At 36.1% G+C, this 23,171-nt stretch overlaps 1 protein-coding gene across 3 annotated transcripts in view; it reads left to right on the forward strand.

The window, feature by feature from the left end:
• The window catches only part of PDGFD (platelet derived growth factor D), a 216,348-nt gene that overhangs the window by 190,260 nt on the left and 2,917 nt on the right, over positions 1–23,171 (forward strand). For all 3 annotated transcript variants that reach the window (XM_016163672.2, XM_016163671.2, XM_036220235.1), the window contains exons 5-6: positions 1,218–1,416; positions 14,402–14,616. In XM_016163672.2, coding sequence (XP_016019158.2) covers positions 1,218–1,416; positions 14,402–14,616 — 414 coding nt within the window. The remainder of the gene's footprint in view (positions 1–1,217; positions 1,417–14,401; positions 14,617–23,171) is intronic.

Raw genomic sequence — 23,171 nt, forward strand, 5'->3', positions numbered from 1 at the left:
ACCCCCGTTCCCCACAGCACGTGCTTGAAAACTATTTCTACATGCCACTAGTGGTAGGTTAATGCCCTCACACACTTAGTTTTGCTAAAGAGGGACCATTCCTATCAGAGCAAGTGATCATCGAATCTCTTACAGATCTTTGGACCTTGATTGGCTAAAGAGAGAAACATTACCTGAGAGTGAAAATATAAATGAGGGCTTTGCTGTTTGTGACTCTATAGCACATATTATTTCTCAGTAGGATACTGCAATTAGGTTTCAGGAACACAAATTTACATTTTCCTATAATGATAGGAGATATTTGCCCTTGAGGGAATCTTATTTGTTTGGCAGTTTCTTTAAAACATTTAGGAATCATTTGAGACCATGTGTTCTCTATTTCCTTGTTAATGGGTCATGAATTTTTACAGAGATACTTGAATCATGGCTCATTTACCTCTAGATTGTACAAGGGTTAGTGAAGTAAGCACTTGGAAACTTATGTGGAGATATGTTCTATGGCAAAATACATAATCCCTTCCAGACTTTTGGTGATATTGGATTACCCATTTAAAAAGTATTCCTGACAATGTTTTAATGGCACCTGGGATCACTAGGAAGCTACAGCACTTAAAAAACAAAGCAAAACATGTGCTTCCCATGTGAATTTTTCATTCTTAAGTGAACAAGTTTCATAGCTGATTATCCTCATTGACAGTAAATAAGCTGGTTAGAGTGTCAAATTTTATCAAGTTGTCTTCAGAGTAGATTCATACTCTGCTCACACAACATGTACAATGCTAGGTGACCTGTAAAGTGAGGATGTATAGGCTAAATATGATAGAATGGAGTGGATTATGCAAAATTTGCATAGAAGGAGTTCAGAATTTAATTGCTCACCATTAGTTGTTAATGTGGATATGGATAATTTGTGACATTGAATCAAAAAATTGGATGACTTAGTTTTAATATTTCCATCTAGCCTATGTCTTTTTTAATGATCGCAGTTCAAATGAAGTGGAAGTTCTATGATTTTCCTGGTTTTGATTTGCAAAAAAAGTGAATGACTGTAATTTATTAATTGCTCTTATTTAGAAATAGTACTATAGCATAATATTTACACATATGATGTCTTATAATCAGAATCCTGTTCATGTTCCTTCCATATAGTTGTATGACTGTTATGTTTCATAGCAATGGGCTTTTTCTGAGTACACTGAGCTGTATATTACTCTTAGGGGGTATCCTATCACTCTCCATCAGTAACGGATCCCACTCTCACTGCGGATGCTCTGGACAAAACAGTTGCAGAATTCAATACTGTGGAAGATCTGCTCAAGCACTTCAATCCCGAATCATGGCAAGAAGATCTTGAGAATCTGTATTTGGACACCCCTCATTATCGAGGCAGGTCATACCATGACAGGAAGCCAAAAGGTAAGAAACAGAACATTAGAGGTTCTTCATAAGCAGATAAGAGTGTTAATAGTAATTATAAGTAAGGATTAGCAATGCAATGTATTTAATTCACTTAAATCGGATGGTTATCGTCAGTCCGTTATCACATATCTTTTCACAGCACCTTCTTATAAAGTTCTATGTTTTGCCCAGACTGTGTTGTTTATATGGGGGTAAGAAAGATTTGATTCAGTCAAAGCTCTGCCATAGTGTAGAGCTAGAAAAGACCTTATAAAATTATCTAAACGAGCTTTGTGCTTCTAGACAAGTAAAACATTATTAACCCCACTGCAAACAGTGGAGGTAACCAAAGCCAGGTGAAGTAAATAATTTGCCAAAGCCTATGTGTCTAGTTAGCAATGGATTGGAAAAGAGAATCATGGGCTTTGCCTCCAGCAGCAGTGCTTGGGTAATAGTCTATTGTGCATCTCGAATGAATATTAATTTAGCCCAGGACTCAGTGTTGGTGGGCAGGCTCGTGGTAAAGCCAAGATCAAAACTCTTTGTAGATTTCAACTCTACTCATTCAGTGTCCATTATACAATTTTGTTATGAGGAATTACTATATGCTCGTTGCCCTGAGTGGTTCGTGGGATGTCAATGTTCCCTGAAGAAGCAAAGAAGTCTGGGATAGTTTGGAGGTATATGAAGGTACACATTCAACTTTGAGATTCAGGAAAGTATAATGAGGGGAGAAGAGATGAACATTCAGGCTGAATAAACATCATAAGTTAAAATAATAATACTTAAACTCTTAAAAAGTAAATATCCTCATCCTATATCTGAGCGATATGATCTTAGGATGAGAATGTTCATTTGAATTTTTAACTCAAATTAATAGAGAAATAACTTTAAATTTCCTCTTACTGAATAAAACTATAATTTATAGTTGGTTATATCCTTATTTTATTTGATAAGATTTGTTATTATTAAAATTTTCTCTAAAAGTCTTACCAGGCTGGCTTGCATCATAGATGTGAAGGCATTTAGCTAAAATACGGCTCGTCTCTTATATTGTGTAAAATCAGGGGTACTTTTAAGACCTGTGGACCGGGCTGCTTTAATAGATAATGTTTATGTTGGTAAGCACAACCTATTAGAACATGTGGACCGAAACAACTAGTTAGTTAACTGTTGCCTGAGTCTGCTGCTTATGGTTTAGGTGATAATCTTACATGCTTAAAATGCATGGCTAAGGGGGGACAGCAGAGTCACTGGTGGCCCTAATGTTGTAGAGATATCCCGTATGCACATCACTGTAACTCTCCAACTAAATCTCCCCAGGCCTCAGATTGGATTTAACTCAAAGAAGAAATTGCTTTTCTGTAAGGCATTGCTCTTTTTGGATCTCTATTAGGCCAACTTGAAAGCAAATAAAATATTTATACTGTTTTGAAATCCCAATAAAAAATATTAAAAAGAATGTTGGACAAAGAAATGATAAAATGTGAATCTGTCGTCATATATCTTACCCACTACAACTATTCAAGGAGCGCCTCTTTATTGGCATTTATTTATTTATTTATTTATTTATTTATTTAGGAAATATTAAAATTTTAAAATGATCTAAATTTATTACTTTTTCCCCAGAAATGATGTTGAGTTTGAGGCAGGGTGTTTGGGTTCAGATCCTAACCCTGCCACTTACAAGTTTTGTGGTTTTTTAGCAAGTCGTTCAACCTTCCTGAGCTTCATTTCCTCATTGCAAACATGTGTAGTAACACCTGCATCTGAGCATTGCTAGTGGTGCTATTGAAAGCACCTGACACATAGTACTTGTTTAAGGAATGTTAACTACCTATAGCTGCATAAAATTCTGAAATATGTTTGCATTACTTCACTGGTGAAGCCTTCCTTGTCCTTTGTCCTCTTTCCGTGAAGTGCATCACCCCAGACAAAGTTTAGAGTATTTTGGATGCCACACATTTATAAGTCTAGCTACTGCATTATTATTGTACTTTTGTTTTGTTTTGATTTTTTTAAGGGAATATGGTTCTATGACTTATGACTTAAGTGTATCAACTCTTGCTGAATATTAAATCACCTAAGGAGCTTTGAAAACCACAATACCTAGTCCCATCCCATACACACTGACTCAGAATCTCTGAGGGTGGGGCTAGAGTTGATGTTATTCTATGGTACCCAGGAGATTGAGATCTGTCCTTAGAAGAGCCAGAGTTGAGAGATTCTGTTTTAGAGATCGTTCATCCTGTATCTCCAGCACTTGGCACAGTCTCTGACACATTTTAGATACTCAATGTTTGTGGAATTGAAAATATTAATAATCAAGCATTAGTATATTTCTAAAGTTTATAGAAACCCATACCATAGTTTAAGGAGCATAGCTCCTTATTAAAAATGTATTTGGTTACTGAAAAAGTCTCGTAAGAGCATTCAAGGTGACATTCTACTTTTTTTCTGAAAGAATAAACAATTCTCTCTCCTGTTGACTTAGATTCCGTTTCTTAATCTCTTGTTTAAAATGATCCTAAGACAGAGCTGTACCATTTCATTTAACACTGGCAAGTCACCACTGTCTCTGCACTTGTCTAACTGTGCTGATTTAATTGTTTATCATTCCAGTGATCCTGAACTACCTGCATGTGTCACAAAAGCAAAGGAAATCAGGTTTAATATTTCAGCTGTTATTTTCAGGTTTTAGATTTAAAAATATAAATTCACGGTTTGTGTTCTGATGTATAAGGAAGGGAGCAGTAAATAAAAAATGAAAACAGAAAAATAAATAGTTATAGAAAATGGAGGCCCATTATTTATTAGGTGGCACCATTAAGTGTCAAATAAAACATGAACTTTATAAGATCCACAAAATGTTTCCTATTATCAGTATAATAATTTTTTAATGATGTGCAGAAACAAATGTCATTTATGACTGTCTATTGAGCTACCATTCTTCTGATTTGCTCAAATTGATCAAAAGTGACATATTTCTTGATATCAGAGAGTAAGATCCTAAGATGACTCTTAAATGTCAAAGGGTCAAACACAGAGTTTTATAAACTCTAAAATAAAACGCAAACACATTGGATGAAGAACTTATGTAATGAGGTAGAAACAATTAATATTTAAAATTACATTATATGCCCTACTTCTATTGTTTATTTGAAGGGAAATTGGGTTACAGTGAGTTTTTAGTTCTCTTTAAGAAGAGAGTTGAGAATGAGAAGCAAGAGGACAGTAAAAGGTTGGGGAGAAGAGGGAGAAAAAAGAGGCATATTACACCGCCAAGTGTTCAAGCCGAACTTCAGTGCATAAGGTCTACTTTTTTTAACTTCACAAGTAATAGATAAGCTCCAACTTGTCTGTAAGAGCTTCTAGACTGAAGATAATGCAATAAGTTAATATATTCAACTTTCAGTTATCTAGGAGGTAATAGAGAAAAGAATAGCATGGATAATTGAAATCTGTAGCTAACTGCAATTCCCAAACTGAATTTTTGCCAATAATTTCAGCCTTATGCTTTTAACTTCAAAGCTGCCCCAAATTTAAAAAAAAAAAAAAATTGTTTCAAGTTACATTTACTTCTTCTGATAATGATACCACATGTTGATGATACCACAGATTTGCATATATTAGGTAAAAAATCACGTTGATATTTTACAAGCTGTATATTACCCTCTAAATCATTGTATGACCATTGTAGTTTAACTGAAACTATTTTATGATTGCTTTATAACACACACGTTTGAACTTGGGGGCAGTGTTTATATATTCAAGTTCATAACATGAAATTTGACATTTCTAAATGATTAAGAAATGATTGGCCTTAAACTTTACTAGACTGGCCATTAATTGAGAAGCAATTTATAAAGATTAACAATGTAAGATCTGTTTTTTCACTTATTCTAGGGCAACTTGACTTTCCAGGACAGTAGTGTGTTTACCATAGAAACAGCCAACACATAATAGCAAGGGGAAGGCTGTTTTCACAGGTTAAGCGTTATGATAAAAATATGGAGATAATTGTTGAGGCACTCCAAATTAATAGTTTTGATCTATAATTACGCTTTACAAAAGAGTTGCCATGCATTCCTCTTAAAAAAATTTGTATTTTAATATTGAGTAGAACAAATATATTGATATTAAATTGATTCCAAAAGATAAAGTTTGAGAATACAATTTATACAGATTTTAAATGGTTTAATGTTATAGCTCTAAGATAGTTATGAACCTATTTCCAAGGATCCAATACCAACTATATGATTTTTTAAATGATATTATTTTTCCCTAAGACCTAAAACATTTGACTTTTTAATTTGCAAACTATTCACAGGTAACTAACGGGCAGAAGAAACTGAGAACTAAATGAAATAAATGTGTTTTGTATAAAAATATTTGAATTGGTTCTGAATTGTCTTAGGTCAGAATATATTTTATTTTTAAATTAGTTATTTATAGCTGTTTCTTTGTCATGTCCCTGCATGCTGACCAGGAATATACAGTTTTGCTCTTTTAGTAGTGCTATAGAATGTAGAAAGTAATTTCAGAATTTATTAAGATATGAATACGTTTTAGAAAAAAGCTGAAGTCATCACAAGTTGAATGTTTGTAACTTTAACTGCCTATTTGATAGCTAGGTAAGAATTTGCAAAAAGCCCTTGGCAGGCACTAGTCAGATAAGTCAGTCTTGAGATATCATTCTTCTGTAACTACCTATCTGTAAATTAAACAGAGACATTAAATCAAAAGGGATTTGTTTTTATAATTTCTAGTGCTGAATGAGGGTTAGCTTTATTGAGTTTCCTGAACCGCGTGGTATACACCAAGTAAAAGCTTTCTTTATCAATACTAAAATTATTTACTTCATATTTGACAGAAATGGAGCAAAAGAAAGAATGCTGTGGTGGGAAGAACATGGGCTTTGTCATAACATAAACTTGTAATAAGATTCTAACTCAAATCCTAAGACTAGTGGCCTTGGAGAAGTCACTTATTGATCCTCTGTTTTCTGAAGTTTGTTAAATGGCTCTAATTATAACCACTTTTCAAAGTCTGTTAGAATTAATAATAACAGAGTATCTAAAACCTAGTGGGCCTTCAATAAATGATAGCTACTATTATTACTTGAATACAAAACTCTGCACAGAAGCAAGGTATTTCTGTGAACTCCTCTGCTCTCTTCCATGGAAGGCTCTAAGATAATTATCAGTAATCTGGAGAGCCTCCTACAGAACATCCAAATCTTGTCAAATTTAACTATCTATATAATCAGTACACTCATTAAAAGTTTACAAAATAATTGCCAAGTACTAAACTTTTCTATGATACTATTTACCCTTAAACTTTATGGCACCATTTCACTGGCTGGATGTTTCTTTTACAAATCTTTTCTTTTCGACTGTAGCCACTGTTTATAACCCATAGGATTTGTTAAGTATCTAGATTCCCCACTCGCTCAATTTGCCAGAAAGCGTTAATAAAAACCATTCCGTTGTTTGTCATGTTGCATGTGTCTACGAGGGCAACACACATAAAATGTTTGAAGAAAATTTCACCACAGGAGCAAGGATCCTCTCAGTTGTTTTCCCTCCTACTGCCAGAGTAGCTTCTGCTTTTCTCCTAGTTGAGGACATCCATCTTTGTGGACATGCTAATCCTATTTTTGTCAGCAAAGTTATTTCTCCCATCTAGGCATATGATTCAAATGCAAATTGATTGGAAAAATCCATTTGGCAATGGTAACTTTTAGTGTTTGGGTGGGCAGATATGCCTTTTCCACAACAGTCACTCTAAAAGATAAATGGGTTTGTGCTATGGTTCCCATGCCTGTTTTCTCTGTAATCATTGGAGAACCACTCCAGAATCTCTTTTCTCGTTACTCCAGTGGACTTCAGAAGAAAGCACACCTTTCCTAGAATGTACAGTCATTCGAAAACTACTGATACTGGGAGATCTGGCTCACAGAATATTTTTACTTACAGAGGACTGTGCTAGGGTTCATGAAATTATACTGGCATACAGGGTTATTGCCTGCTGATATTTAGATCAAGGTGGGCATGACCTTTTTCCCTTGCTGATCACCAATTTCAGAATCTCAGATGTTTAGGTGAATCTGTTCTTAACCTTACTTCATTGATTCATTTTACTCATTTCAGCAATAATGTAGGGGCATACCTACTGAGAGCCTGCATTTGGCCCTGTGCTTCAGACACTTGTAACTCATTCAATCTTAATAAATTCCTTGGCAGGAGAGTATTATTATTCTCATTTTACATGGTAAAAGAAACAAATTCAAAAAGGTTTTGTGACAGCTATAAAGTGTAGAGAGCCATGATGGGAATCTGAGTTTGTTGGTTGCAAAGCCCATGCCACGGGGGAACTCAATGGTGTTTAAAGACCAGAGACTCATATTCCAATAAATGAGAGAAAGAGAGATGTTTAAAGATCTGCTTGATTTTTTATCTCCTAAGCTGTTTTCTTATGTTTCATTTCATAAATGTACTTCATACATCTCCCAATGTCATGAGTTCTAGAATTCAGAAAATTCCCTTATGATAGTGTCAGCTGCTTTCATGCCTAATTCCATGCCCAGCCGATATTCATGGAATCATCCATTCGCTTCTCAGCACATACTTGTCAAATGCCAATTATATGTCCAGTGAATTTAGGCAAGCCACAATTCCTCTGCATCTCGGTTCCCACATCTATTGAAGAGAAATAGTAGTCTCTAAGACGAGTGTTTGTTGTAAGCATTCAATGAGATTTGAGTTTGTGAAAGCATCTCTCACAGTATCAGGCATATAGTAGGTACCCAGTATATTTCCATTCACTTATTGGTTAACTGTTTTTACACCCTGAATATTAGAAATTGTCTAACTGGGAACTTTTTACTGTGATTTAGATTGACTTCTGTAAATACAAGTGGTAAATGTTTCCATTCTTTAGAAATTAAACCAGCAAATCAGTCATGGAATTCATGATTTTAAGTTTAAAATATCCTAATATTCCATCATAAAGTTATTAAATAATTGTTCTTTCCAAATTTATTTGCATCTCTAAATTGGGATTGAAATGTGAAAGCAGTTTTCACAGTTATGTACTGATTTATAGAAAATGGAATCTGAAAATCACAGTGAGGTTGTAATGTCCATAAAGATGAACAGACTCCTTCTGGGAATTTATGAACCTTGAAAAAGCTAAGAGCCCCCAGTTGTTTGATATAAAAATACTGTAATTATTGATATATTCTCCTTACCAACCACTCCCACCCAAAGTACCATAAATTTAGTGTTGTAACATTAGTCAAATTTTTAGCACTTTACATGACAGAATGTGACATTATTCCCTGTTTGGCAAATGACATATTTCTGAGTAGCTTGAGATATGCGTTAGGGACCAGCCTTCTTCATGCCATCATCTATCCGGTGTGGCACTGCTTCTAGATTTCATGGGTGTTGGTACCAGTAATCTTCATTCATCATGGTTCATCCATAAGAGAGCTGGTTCGAGAACCCCAGTTTCTCACTTCTAACCTAACACCATCAGTAGTTCGATTCATTCAGGTAGTTCATTCATTTCATTCCTTGCAATGAAAATCTGGGCTATAAATGCCCCAAACTTTCTGTAATCTTGACTTGTTTATGGGTATCTGTTCAGAGTCACAAAAGATAGCTATTTTTTAAAAAAATCAGAAACACTTGTCCAGGAGTGTATAGTAACTTTATTTTTTTATTGGTTTAATTAGTTATTTCAAATATTCTAAAATAGTAAATGTGCTTAGACTACAAAGACGTGTTTCTTTTGCAGTAATCTGCTTCTAATCTATAAAACCAAATGCTTTTAGAAGAGGTGGACTTGAATGACCCACATTCAGTCCTTCCAGTAGGGTGAAAGCACTCAGAGAGGAGGGGTAAAAAGATGATTAACTCTTTCCTCTTAGAACATTACAGTTTATTGGAAGAAAAGCATTTAAATAAAGAAAATGATAAAGCAAGGTCTACAAATAAGCACTATAATAAAAGGCAGAGAATGTATGAAGAGTATAAGCGAAGGGATCAGAGGAGATGTAGGTGGACATGCTTTTTGACTTGAGCCATAGAATGAGGTATCAAACCAAGATGCTAGAGAAGATAAAATAATGACAAAGCATGGTGATAAGAAAAGCATGGTTCTGCTTCAAGCACTGGCTTTCCTCATGCCATCATCATGTCATGTGCTAAACGTGTACTAATATATAGGCTGCTGGTGTGTGCCTGCTGAAAGAGTTGTTTATAAAGAATTTTAGCACCATAAGGCTTGATTTGGTTGCTACAAAGTGATTACTGGCTACCTCTAAGAACATGCAGAAGTTTAATTGTAGATTCCAGCAGACTCAGAAAGGTCAAGAAAAAAAGGCTGGCAACACACATAGTACAATGAACATCAATGAAAGACCAGCACAGTGAAAGCTGACCAATAAACTTAACACCCAGAGACTGACTGACCCAAAGAAACCATCCCGTTAAACAAAAGAAAAAAAAAAGTAGTGAATTAAAGGTGTATGTGGAGAAAAAAAGTACTTTCCTATATTCAAAGTGAGGATGTTATATTGTTCCACGATGAATTTTTGTGTTCTCAAAAAAATTGAAATGATTGATTTATAAAAAGGCTTTTAAAATTTTGTCATAAGCTGAACACCACCTATGCCACACTTTTCAAGCATGTGAAGTGTGATACAGTTGACCCTTGAACAATGCAGGCTTTAGGGGCACCGACCATCCTCACAGTTGAAAATCTGTATATAACCTAAGTCAGCCCTCTGAGTATGAAGATTCTCAACCAAGGATTGAAAATACATGTTGGCTTTATCTGTCCTATAGAAAGAATCTCTCAGATTCTAGCATTTGTCTTCCCTAAAGACAGATTATTGCTATCACTCAATCCAGCTTGTTACATGGACCTCCAACTGGTTTTCATGACAAAGACTATAGGTAAGTGAGAGCATTTTGTCCTGATTTCAAGGAGAAATCAGGACAAAATGAAAATCATAAATAAAGTCCCCTCAGCTCAGGTGAAAAAGATGAAACTCATTATATTGCTCAATACCAAAGAAAAAGGTAGGCTCTCTCATAGTTGCCTGTTTTTTAGCCAGAAGAATCCAATAGATGGATATGCATGCACAAGAGCACATGCTTGGGTATATATAATTGACAAATCTTGAAAATGAGAGATCGGTGCCAAGTCATTTGGACAGCAAGTGTCCCTTTAGTGGAAGGTTTCAACGTGGCTCACAGAAACTGCTGTTTGCACTCTTCAAATCTTCAGACTGAGTTTCATAAGTGCATGAAACATGAAAATACCTGGATTTAAACTCTGGCTCTACCACTGACTGGGTGTGTAGCTGTGGAGAGTTTGGTTCTTAACCTCTCAAAGGCTCAATTTTCTCAACTGTAAAAAGAACAGTAATAATGGTATTTATTATTTAGCATTTGTGAAGCTTATATGCAATCATGTATGTGCAGAAAGTCTCATGTTACCTTGTACTTAGAAATATAGATGGCCAGGATCAAAAAGACCACTCCGACTCTCCTTCCTCCCATATCTAAGCCTTAACATATTAGAAAATGAACAAATGTGAGCCTTCTCCACTATACCCTTGCTTTATACACCCCCCCACCCCAGTGCTTAGAGCCCAGAACTTCTATCACAGCCCAAGGAACTTTGGTGGCTAGGCTATGCTTTGAGGCCAGCGCTGCAGAAAAAAGGGTGCTCCTGCTGCACTGTGCTGGGCCCCACATTGGATTAACGTGTACAGAGGAAGGCTTTGAGGACACTGGAGCCTTCAAGACTTTCCAACAGATTGTCAGTGCACACCCCAAAAAAACTTAACTGACGTCAGAGAGCCATGAAAATGCAAGAAGGCTCAAATCCAAAAGGACAGCAAAAGAGGAATTACATAATATTATATACACCTGGGTGAACTAGGGAAATTACATGAAATTAATGGGCCCTTGAATTAAATTTGCAACAGCCTTGCTACCCTATAATGTTCTGCAATGGAGACTGAAGCAGGGAAGGAAAGGGCAGCCCTTCTCCATAGATTTATACTTCTTGGCCTCCCTCTCTCCCAGCAGGCTCATACCAGAGTCCCCTTTCCTACCGAAGTACCAAGTACCGGAAACCTTAATTGCAGCTCAGCCCCTTGTCTGGCTCTCTGCTCTGCTGCACTGCTAATTATTCTTCTTTGACTGGAAACTCAATATCCCCTGCAGAAAGTCTGCAATTGTGCTTTGAAGTTATTTGAGTCCAGTCAGAAAGACCTTTTAGTTCTAGTTCTAAATTGAGTGCCTCAGTGGTTTCAATCCCCTGATAAGCGAGGCAGCTGGATTCTACAGCAGTCACACTGGGCCACAGTTCTCAGTCACATTAGTGAATTGATGCATAAAACTGACAGCATTGTAAATCTCTTCATGGCAAGTAGGAAATGGAAGTAACCAGTGCTAGTCAGTAAACTGTTAAACATGCAGAGTTGGGTTTCAAGGCGAGTAAGGCATGTATGCCATATCCTTGTTTGTTAAGGGCATTTTGAGATTTAGCTATATCCTTGTGGGGAAGGCATACTGTAATTTGGCTTGGATATATTCCAGAGAGAAGGGTATAACCATTCACCACACCAGTCCTAGTACAACAGCCTACAGAAAAGCTTGATACAGCACCAGGTGTTCTTCCTTCAGCTTTTGGGTACCTGCCTTCCCCCCACTTTGCTTGATGTGGTAAAGACTATAGAGCCAATGGGAAAAGGACTTCAGTTCCAGTTTTCCCACTTACTCTTCACTTCGAGTAAGTAATATCCACCTGGAAAGGGTGGAGAATAATGAAATACAGTCATATGTATAAGGTCCCTAGCAGAGGCTGAACTAAAGAGAGACTCAGTACTATTACTTCCTACCTATCCCTCTCTGACTTCTTGCACAGCACAACTTCTTTACTAATTGCACCTCGTTACTCCACGATGTTAGACAAAATATATTCCCATTATCACAAGCAGCAGACTTGGCCCTCTGCATCAGCCCTGTCCGTGAGCCCAGTAATGCACAGGCCAGCATCAGTATTTATCTCAAGGTGACACTCGTAATGGATGATTGCTGCACTTCTTAATCCATTTATGTAATCCTTCCTGCTTTGCTTGCAGTTATTTGCAGGGCTTTACCAGGGATAAAATGCTTCTCTTCCCAAGACAGAGTTCATTCAATTTAAATCTGGATTGATTATAGCTAAACTTATGATAAATCTTTACAAAGGAAGAAAAAACATTAATAAATTATGCAAAATAATTATTTAGGATTTATTCAGACCCTGCAGTGTCCTGGGCTCAGCATGTAACAGTTGGGGAAAAAGCCCTGCCCTTGAGAATCAAGGCATAGTTGCACATGTGAAAAGGCACTCAGAGCATGGCACTGATCCAATTGCCATTTAATTCCTTATTCAGGGGTCGTCCACCCAACTGGCCAGTCTTTCAGCTGACTTCATGGGGTTAAGTGGACTCTTCACTAATTCATGCCTTCTTTTCTTTCGGTTTCCCTTAGATGCTATCTACTGACAGCAACCTTAGACTTTGGCCTCTACCCTAACAGAGCACTCTTTACTGCTCCTCAAGCAGTTTTGGTTTAAGACTAAGACACTTATTAGGGCTGGAGTCCAGAGTCAGCCTAATGATATCTGCCTAACATTTGTGAGATTCCTCCTGTGGTGGCCTGTCTGGTGACAAGGGAAGTGCATTAGAATATGGTGTGGGACCCGCACAGACCAGGAACTTTCTTCTAAATTGCATTCTTCTGAAAAGATAGTCATTTATGTGCTCATCAGTCAGAAGATTTGAATGCCAAGTGGGTGGATGATTAGATGGATTTTGAGACCAGTAATTAAAATGTAATGATGTAATACAGTAATACAATTTAATTCCAGTAAATATTTATGACTAAAATTTGAAAATTTTAGGTGATGCTCTTCATTCGTAAAAGTTCCAGGAACCATACCACCTGGACAGTCATGTACATAAATAATGGCCAAAAGTGAAATAGAAGAGAAAGGCCTGAAATTTGTTCTTCTTTTAATTCATGACTATTTAACTTTAAAAAAAAATACAGGAAAAATAAAAATTAATTCAGATGAACAATAATAACCAGCATTAATTGAGTGCCATGCACACTAGATTCAATCTTTCAAATATTGCCGTGAAATAGGTAAAGTTATACTATTTACATTTTACAGATGAGGAAGCAGAGGTTTGGAGCAGTCAAGTAACTTTCTAACTAAAAGGAGGCATAGCCATGCTGTGAAGGCCATCTATAGCTTTACTGCAGAACCCAACACTTAACCACTAAGCTATACTGCCATCTAGGATCCAAAGCGCAAATATGCATCATATTCACAACCCCCAAAATGCCATTTTCTTTGACTTTTTGATTGACCTTGTAGTTAAAATGAAGCTAAAACCTTTTTCTTTCTCACATTTACTTGTAAAATTTCATTGCCAGTTAAATATATTAGAGTGATTGTCCCTAATGTGTCCCTGATATAATTCAAATTATATTTAAGTAATGGCTTAGAGTTGGGATTTATTTGGACTCAAAAAGCAATTTTTTTAAAAGATAAAGGCAATTATTTTAAATTGCTGAACATTTCATTTTCTTTCCTCGGAACATTTTTTTTTTTTTTTGCATTAAATAAAGGTACAAGGAAACTTGAGCCAAGATATAGATTTAGCCAAGGTTTTGAGGGCTTTTTGATTTTCCTTTATTGCTGTTCTTGTTGATTTTTTTTTTTTTTTGAAGGGCAGATAGGATCAAAAGAGAAATTAGATTTTCAAACTTTGGTGTTTGGAGTAGTAGTTGAGATCCCAAGGACATATTCAATCCCTGGGTTAAGATTGCCCTTACAGAATCCTCTCATTCTGTTCATCAAAACATGTGCCAAGTGTGTTTGCTTACAATTGTGCATTTGCTTACACAGTGTGTGTTTTCTACAGTTGACCTGGACAGGCTCAATGATGATGTCAAGCGTTACAGTTGCACTCCCAGGAATTACTCGGTCTACTTAAGAGAGGAGCTGAAGCTGACCAATGTGGTCTTCTTTCCACGTTGTCTCCTCGTGCAGCGCTGTGGAGGAAATTGTGGCTGTGGAACTGTCAACTGGAAGTCCTGTACATGCAATTCAGGGAAAACCGTGAAAAAATATCATGAGGTAAGCCATTCTCAAATATTTTTGTTGTAGTGCAGCATTTAGCAGTTTTCAGCTGAAAAAGTCATGTAATTCAAAGGGTGCTAGGAGACAGGGCCATTGCATACAATCGTTCAGGCTGTTCAGTGCACAAGGGCACCCAGCCAGGGGGACGATTGGGAGCTGAAATCATACTTGTGCTAAATCTGCCAAGCTAAATGCCCAGGGGAGTATCTAAGTCCTTTATGATGAAGAGGGGACTCCATTTTTAATCCTCATAATATACCATGTGGGTTGACAGCAGTCTTGTTAGACTATATAATAAAATATATCATACGGTAATTTCAGAGTTTACTTGGCCTCCTTGTAGAAATATGATGGTATTCATTTACAAGATATGGCTGCAAAATCTAAGCTGCTTTAAGAAAATGTTAACAGCCAATTTTTAATTCAATCAAATCATTAAAAATTCAAGTAGTGTAAAGATAAATGAATTGTTAGAAAATATATCTTCATTCAGTAAATATGAAAACATTTTTCTTCTAGAAATACTAATTTTTCCTAAATATTATTGAGTGATACCTGGATAATCAGCTCTGTATTTTGCATACAGAAAATAAAAGTAAATATAAAGAAATAAGAAAACAAAAATTTAAGGAGAGAGCAGTAACCTTTAATAATAACAAACACTCATGAGCATTTACTGTGTGCCAGACATTATTATAAGTAACATTAGCTCACTCAGTAGTTTATCAACAGTGCTGTTGGGTTGGGGGGGCAGTGCTATTTTTATTCCCTTTTCATACATAAGTAAACTGAGGCCTCAGAGGATCAGTAAGTTGACCAGTGTGACAGGATTAAAAAATCACAGAGCCAGGACCTAAACTCCAACTAACTGGTTCCGGAGTCTATGTTCTTATCACTAGTAACACTGTGCTCTCTCTTTTACTTTATTGAGGATTAAAGAGTAGGCTTAAGCGGAGTTAGAGCTGCTCCTCACATTGACAGCAGCTCTATTACTTCCTGACTGTGGGATCATATATGAGTTGCTAAAATTTAGAGACTCAGTTTTCACATGTGCGAAATGGGACTAAGAAAATATATCAAGTAATCCCTTATAGAGTGGTTCTGGAAATCAGATAGTATAGTGTATATGAAATGCTTTTTTATAGATGTGAAACATTTTACAGAAACATATTTTAAAATGTGAACTAAAATGCAAAGCAGACATTATTGTGAGGAATTATTGAGTTGCTGTTTATCAGTGTCCTGCAAAACAAAAGAATATAGAGTGCTCCCTAAATAAAATCTCCAGCTTTATAAAACTCTTTTGTTATCCTGAAAACAATAAAACAATAATGATAAGTTAGGAGGTAGCTTCTAAGCTAAATGAAAATGAATACCTCATAACCATTATTTTCCACTTGGGAAGTACAGAGAGTCATAGGCCACAATGACCATGCTTACCTTACACAGGGGAAACACATTGTTTTAGACCTACATAGAACTTGTTCTCTTAGTCACGAGAATTTCTTACTCCACCCTACAGTTTTGAAAGGAAAAAAAGTACTTGTATCTAGAGAATGCTATCATGCTCATTGTATTTTATTTTTGTATGACCTGATGAACTCTAGATTGGGCATTGTCCTTGTGTCTCAGAAGCTGAATTTTGTAATGTTTAGTCATAACCTGAGGATGAATGCAGAATGCAATAATCTGGTTAAAGTTAAAATAATCTAGGAAGTGACATGATCTCTAACTAGTCATAACTGTGAGGAAAAACATTGGAGTTCAGCCTTTAAAGTATTTGGGGAATGCTGTATTTTTTATCTTGACTCTGCTCAGGTCCAAATTATGGCTTGATTCTTTAAATTCCTGTTGCAGAAACAGCAGAGTTAAACATACACCCGCAAGGACTCTTGCCTCCCAGATGGTCTTTTTCTTAGGTTTTTTTTTTTTTTTTTTTTTTTTTTTAATCTCTGCACATATATTACCTGTAAATTTTTGTTCACAATTGAGAAGTAGAAGGGGAAGCCCTTGATCTCTTTGTTCAGTCACATGAATGGGTTTAAAATGTTTAAACACGAGTTTAAAATCCTTTTGAAACTACTGTCTAAAGCATCTCTTTCTAGGAGTCTGCAGAGCTCTATACTCTGCCAAGTGCTGGACAAAGGGACAAAACAGCATCATGCGCTCAGTCAATACCTGCATACCTAGAATAAACATACCTGGCATATTTCCCTTAAACTCCTAAAATACCCTTGAAATATGTCACAGTGTTCACTGTGCTGAGTGTCCTGTGGAAAGAAACATGCAGAAGGCTGGCTTCATTTCCAGAAATGGGGGTTGCTTGAGCTAGGCTCATGAGGGAGAATTCATCATCCTTTATTCTGTTAGCTCTGTGTTTGTATTCCTAATTCAGAGAAATGAGAAGCCAGCTTCCCCAGCTCCTAGTTATAACTGATGAGATGTGAAATGAGTTTCTATGAGAGATAAGCATCCTTAAAGGGTGCCTTGAACACCTCATATAGGCAGGCCTGTGTAACTCTCCACAAATATTTCAATGGTCAGCATTTAAGGAGTGAAATCAGAGAAGTTATAAAGCTCCTAATGAAGCTAAAATCATTGCTTTTTACACAGGTCATGCTACTTCTCCTGTAGGGGTTTGAACACTCTTCATTGTGCAATATAATGTTAGTATGTTTATTATTTTCTATTCTCAAAAGTTTGCAGGTATCCTGTTACAGTATTTTTTTTTACAGGTATCCTGTTACAGTATTTTTCCTTTTTCCTAATAATCATTCTATGTGTCTTAGAATATATAGGCTATAAAAGATATCTTGGTTAGTGATTTTTAAATAGGGAAGATTCCAGAAAACATATTGCATAGACAATTAGAGGATGCTAAATGTCATCTTCCCTAGATAATGTATAATAAAGGAATAGGATTTTCTTAGAAATATGGTGACTTTTTCCATTAATACTTACTGCTTTTCATCATTTTGTCTCCTGTCTATGCCCTGAGTTTTTAGTCAACAGCTAAAAATTTAGGAAGCAACAAAGAGAAGAATATAGAAATTAATTTTCTTTGTCCTTCCTTGTGATTTTGTCACAATCCCGGTATGACCACCTACACTAGTAAAACTTTCTGCAGTGATGGGCATGCTTCGTATCTGCACTGTCCAATATGGCAGAAACTAGCAACATGTGGATGTGGGGCACTTGAAATGTATGTAATGCACTCGAGAAATGGAATTTTTAATTTTACTTAAGTTTAACGAATGTCAATGTAAGTAACAACACGTGGCTAGTGGTAACCATAATAAACACACAAGCTTGTTTCTGACACATTTACAACATCTAGAATCATTTTTGTCTCTGTGTAACATTAAAAAATAACATTAGAGGATATTTTTGATGTAGACTTTTATATTATGTATTAAATTTTATATTAAAAATACTTATTAATTTAAGAGTTAAAGATATAAACAGATATTGTATGTGAAACAAAAGGTTAATTAGAGGTAATACAATGTTGAGCTTCAGACTTGATAAAAAAATAGTACTTTTAGTTTTTTACATGCTTTAAGCATCCATTTTTTAAAACAAATTTAGCCAAAATTGTAAATTGAGACCAAAGAGACAAGAAAAAAATATTTTTTCTCAGAGTTTTTACTCTGTGGTAAAGGCAGTAAGATTTTGGGTTATGATATAACTAATCATACCAAAAGCCTAGAAAATCTCTTTGCTGTTCTTTTTCTGGAAATATCATTTCTAGAACTTACATAGAATCTTCCTACTTCTTTCCTTTCTTCCCTTTCTCCTTGTTTGAGTGAAACCAAGAGACAGCTTTTTTCAAGCTTTCCTTATGTTTTCCTCTTAAAGACAGGGCAATAGAGCAAAACATTATATGACGAGAAGAGAGAAGATATAGATTCTGGTTCTAGCTCTGCCACATGGGAAGCAACTTAGGGCGAGCCACTTAAAACCTCTCAAGGCCTCAGGTTTCCTCACTTTAACCTATAATTTTGAGTTCCCAGACAGACCTGAAACTACATGATAGCCATTAAATTTTACACTCTTTCCTACTCCCAAAATATCATTACTGAAATTGTGTAAGAACTATAAAAAAATAGGTGGTTGAAGCGCTAGGTATATGCGAAAGAATAAAGATATGATCCAGAACAGTTAATGTTTATGGAAAAGTTAATTTACTCATCAGTAACACCTGTGCTGCTTACCTCATGGCGCTGCTAGGTGAATAACAGCATCTGAAGACTGTTAAGCACAAAACAGATATGAGCAGAACTTTCTGAGAGCATGGGCTGGTTTTCTACGTTTTGACTTCCTGACACTGGTAATTCACCTACCAAGCAGGTGGACTTTCCAGTTAAGTACTATGTACAGAATGAGCCCATCCTTTCCCTTCTAGATCTAGCTTCACATCAGGCCTCCCTGCCAAAGTTTAGCAAACTTATCTTGAGGTATGATACTCCTTATTAGACAAGACTTATCTGTGTCAGAATGATACTCAGTGCTAATGCCATTCTCTGAAATTTGGTGCCAAGCTAGGCTTCCATTATAGGAAGGCACCCTCTAAGGCACTATCAAAATCACTTGATTATTTAGCTCTGTAAAGGTAGGACTGCTGCTAAATATACCCCCATAGTAACCCCAGGGGCCTCACAGAAAAGTTCTATTAGAAGTAAATGTCGACAGATGTCAAGATTACATTTTCAAAATTTATGAAAGTTTTATAGAACCTAACTATAACCCTAGCTTTGGTAACCTTCCAACTTAAAATGTTGCTGAACTTCTTGTCATTTGTGTCTTTCTTATTGAGTGCTGTGTCTTATGTCCCTCCACTACAAGGCCCAGGCTCTGGTGCAACCATTGCCTGCAAGGCAAGCAATTACCCAGGTAGAAAGTAATATATCATCTCTTCTCAAAGTATTTTTGTTTATAGTCATTTAAATTTCAGAAAAATGGACTTTCAGTCCTTAAAACCTGAACTCTGTGCATATTTTTCATATAGTCTATAAGCATGAAAGATGTCAACATGGAAGCAAAATATCGAGCTCATTTTTTTTTTTTTCCTTAAGATAAGAAACTGTATGTGTACTGAACACTGCCTGCTTTGGAAGTTGGTAGAATCTTAAATAAACTCTTAATGATTCAGATTCATACAATGAATACATTTGCCCTGAAATATGTATTTGCCTTCCTATGTTAACCATTGATTTGAGAAACTACTACAAGTCCTTAACAACCTTTTTTTTTTTTTTTTAATTCCCGATAAACAAGAACTCAACAGATAGCTTTTAGCTTTTCTGCCTGGTTTTATTTTATTACTGTAATAGCATTGTGGCAATGATTCATTCAGTGGTTTATTGGTGCTATAGTTAAATATCCTTCATGATATGGTAATTTGCAGACTGAGCATCTTTGGCTTTGTGTAATGGTATGAAAGCTACCAACTGGCTCAGTCATTCTCCATTTAGTAAAAGTCAACTTTCCCTGGCTTCATGCATTTTTCCAGGTGGTGAAGAGGAGTCAAGGTTTCTATTTTCACCCATAGGTGATAAGAAATGGCTGGCTGCTCTTTAGTGAATTTTTATTTCAGTGTGCATGCTTGCAGCTGTGAATCATAGCTCAGAAAATAGGAAATCATTTTGTGATGGTTCCTATTAGCAAATGTCCAACAGTGGCTGTAATTAATTCAATGGTTCCTTCCCTTTAAAGGTGACCAGATAACCCATAACTAGCCAGTTTGCTTTCTCAGATAAAGGCTTTTCATTTTTCTTTTAACTTTCCAGAGTCTCTCAAATCAGCTTTGCTCTCGTCTCCTTTCAATGCTGTGTACCTGAACCAAAGACTATTATATGGTCTGAAAGCTTTGAACATCAGTGCTGTGATCAGCCAGTAAAGCAGTCCAATTTCCACTTTGTTCAAACAGTGCTTTCCTGTCTCGTCTGGGAAACTGTCTGCCAATTCATTTTTCTCTTATCAGCAAAACACATATATGCTGTGCTCACATTGCTTAATATAAAACACAGTGAAGATCCCTGAACAATCAGGAGACGAGTTAGTAAAACTGCCCAGGCTCTGCTGTCATCCCAAAGCACACTCTTGTTTGCCATCAAATGGGAAAACAAATCAATAGAGCACTGATTTTATAGGTGCCAGTTATTATAACTTATTAGGCTTTCATAATGGCCTTCTTTAAACTGAGAATGTTTATCATATACTCATCTTAGAAATCATTTCCCTCCCCAGCATCTGCCAACCCCCAGATCTGATTTACTTACAAGCAGTCTTGGACAATAGCAGCTAATTCACATTGGGGGAATTCTTGCCAAAGCTGTAGGACTTTAACCTCTAACACCTTCCAAGGCATGCTGACCAAACATGGCACAGTAGGGCTTAAATATCTGTCATGAGCAAGACTATTGAATACCCAAAAAGGTATTACATTTTTCAACCATTGCTTTTTTTACTTATAGTTTTCATGGGGAAGCAACATCTTTTATTTTTTATAGTTACCCAACACTAGAGAACATGGGAGCAGTGAAAGGAAAATGTCATTTTAACTCTGCTCCAAGTACTTTAAATTTTATTTCTAAATGATGAAGGTTTAAAAGGGTCCAAAGCATGGGCCACTTTCTTTAGGACTCTGCTTTATTTCCTGGCTTGTTTTGTCCTTTGTGTTCACTGAAGTTGGGATGGTGAGGTGTAGGGATGGGGTTAAAAGGAGAGAACACATGCGTATATTGGCTTACTTCCGCATTGGTGGCTTCATCAACGACATTCACCCAGGTGCATTTCTCTAGCAGCTACTATGTTTCCAGTATGTTGCTGAGCTATACAAACAGAAGTTTCGATTTCATAGGTAAGGGCATGAAATAGTGCACATGGAGTCTCATTCTGGTTCCACCAATTACTAGCATTGTGACTTTGAGTTTGTAACTTAATTCCTCTCTTTCCTTATCTATATACAAAATTAGTAATGTACCTAATAGTGTTGCGATGAAGTCTGAATAATTTGATATTTGCAAAGTCATTTATAAAGTGCATGGCAATAATGTTAGTGATTATTTTTGCTATTTTTACTCTCAAAGCACTAATATTCCAATTAATAGAGAGAATGCATAATAAATCATGTGAAATTATGTGATATATATTGTAAGTGCAGCAGTATCGTAGGAGAAACATAACAATGTAATTAGCTATCAAAACTGTCATTTGGACTAGCTTTACCAATAACAAATACTCTTGAGTTTTTGTGCCTCACTCACGAACTCCCTTAGGCTATTCCTTTTCTCCTCAATTTTGTCCTCATAAATATTCTCTCAAAGCTCAGCTATGAATGCGACTCTATGTTCCACTCTTTGTTAGAGTCCAGGCTCCCTATCGTGATTGAACATTGAACAAAAGCAGTGATTTATTCTTCTCATCAAAACTACCATAGGACAGCATGGCTAAGTGCTGAAGAAATGGCACACTGACTATGATGCATGAGTACTAAGGACTCCAGGCCAATTTTTTCTAGTAGATGGTTTATGACTTGAAATGGGTAATGTGAGGATGAGAAAATTTCTGAGAATATAATCCATTGTAAAGAATGGTGGGGATGCCATGAAAAGTTATGCAGATGTGAAAACAAGATTTCACATCTAACCTTCATCCAGGACCAACGTATATGAAGCAATGCCAATTAGGTCCCCACTGTAGTTCCCGCATGGGAACACAAAAGGAAATCATAGGCATATTGTAGAGACATTAGGTCAGAGTGTTCTAGGAGCCTAGAGGAAAAAGCCCTGCTCTCAGATCTAAGGCACCAGAAGACTCTGAACAAGGCACTTAGCCTCCTTACAGTCTCAGTTTTCTAATTGTAAAATGGAAATAAAGATACCTCTTCTACTATGTGACAAGGTTTGTCTGAGGGCAAAAGAAATAGCACATCTATGCAAATTCTTTGAAAACTGTAAAATGCTCCATAATTGTATGGTGCTGCTATGCCAGAGTTTAAAGTCTAAGAGGAAAATAGAACAAAATCAAAAGTGAAGGCTAACAGGAACCTAAGACTATAAAGAAAAGAAGCAATCAAACTGGCCATATAGTTAGTATATGTGAAAACGAGTATGTAATTTTTCAAGTATTCGTTCATGTGATGACTCTTTGACTTCAGTGAAGGCCACAGCAGGGGAGAAAAGTTAGCTTTTATTTAAACATACTAATTCAAAAATATATATTTAAACTTACTAATTAAAAAAATTAATGATATACTTTATTAATTTAAAAATCCTATAACAATGCACAGGCATTCATGCACAGAGATTTTAATAGAGCTTAATCTGTTTTGAATTATAAAAGGTATTATATACTAACAAATATGTAAGAACATAGACACACTTTCATTTGCTTATGGCTGCTAGTGACCTTTATTAGGGCAAAATGTTGTACATCAACCAAAATTTCAGCCATACCAGCATATTATGTTCTTGACTTTATTCATTGTGCTACCTACCAAAATACTAATATGCTCTGTAATGTTATTTATCCATAATATATGCTTTGGG

Source organism: Rousettus aegyptiacus, unplaced genomic scaffold, assembly GCF_014176215.1.
Source record: "Rousettus aegyptiacus isolate mRouAeg1 unplaced genomic scaffold, mRouAeg1.p scaffold_m13_p_5, whole genome shotgun sequence".
NCBI classification, from domain to species: Eukaryota; Metazoa; Chordata; class Mammalia; order Chiroptera; family Pteropodidae; genus Rousettus; species Rousettus aegyptiacus.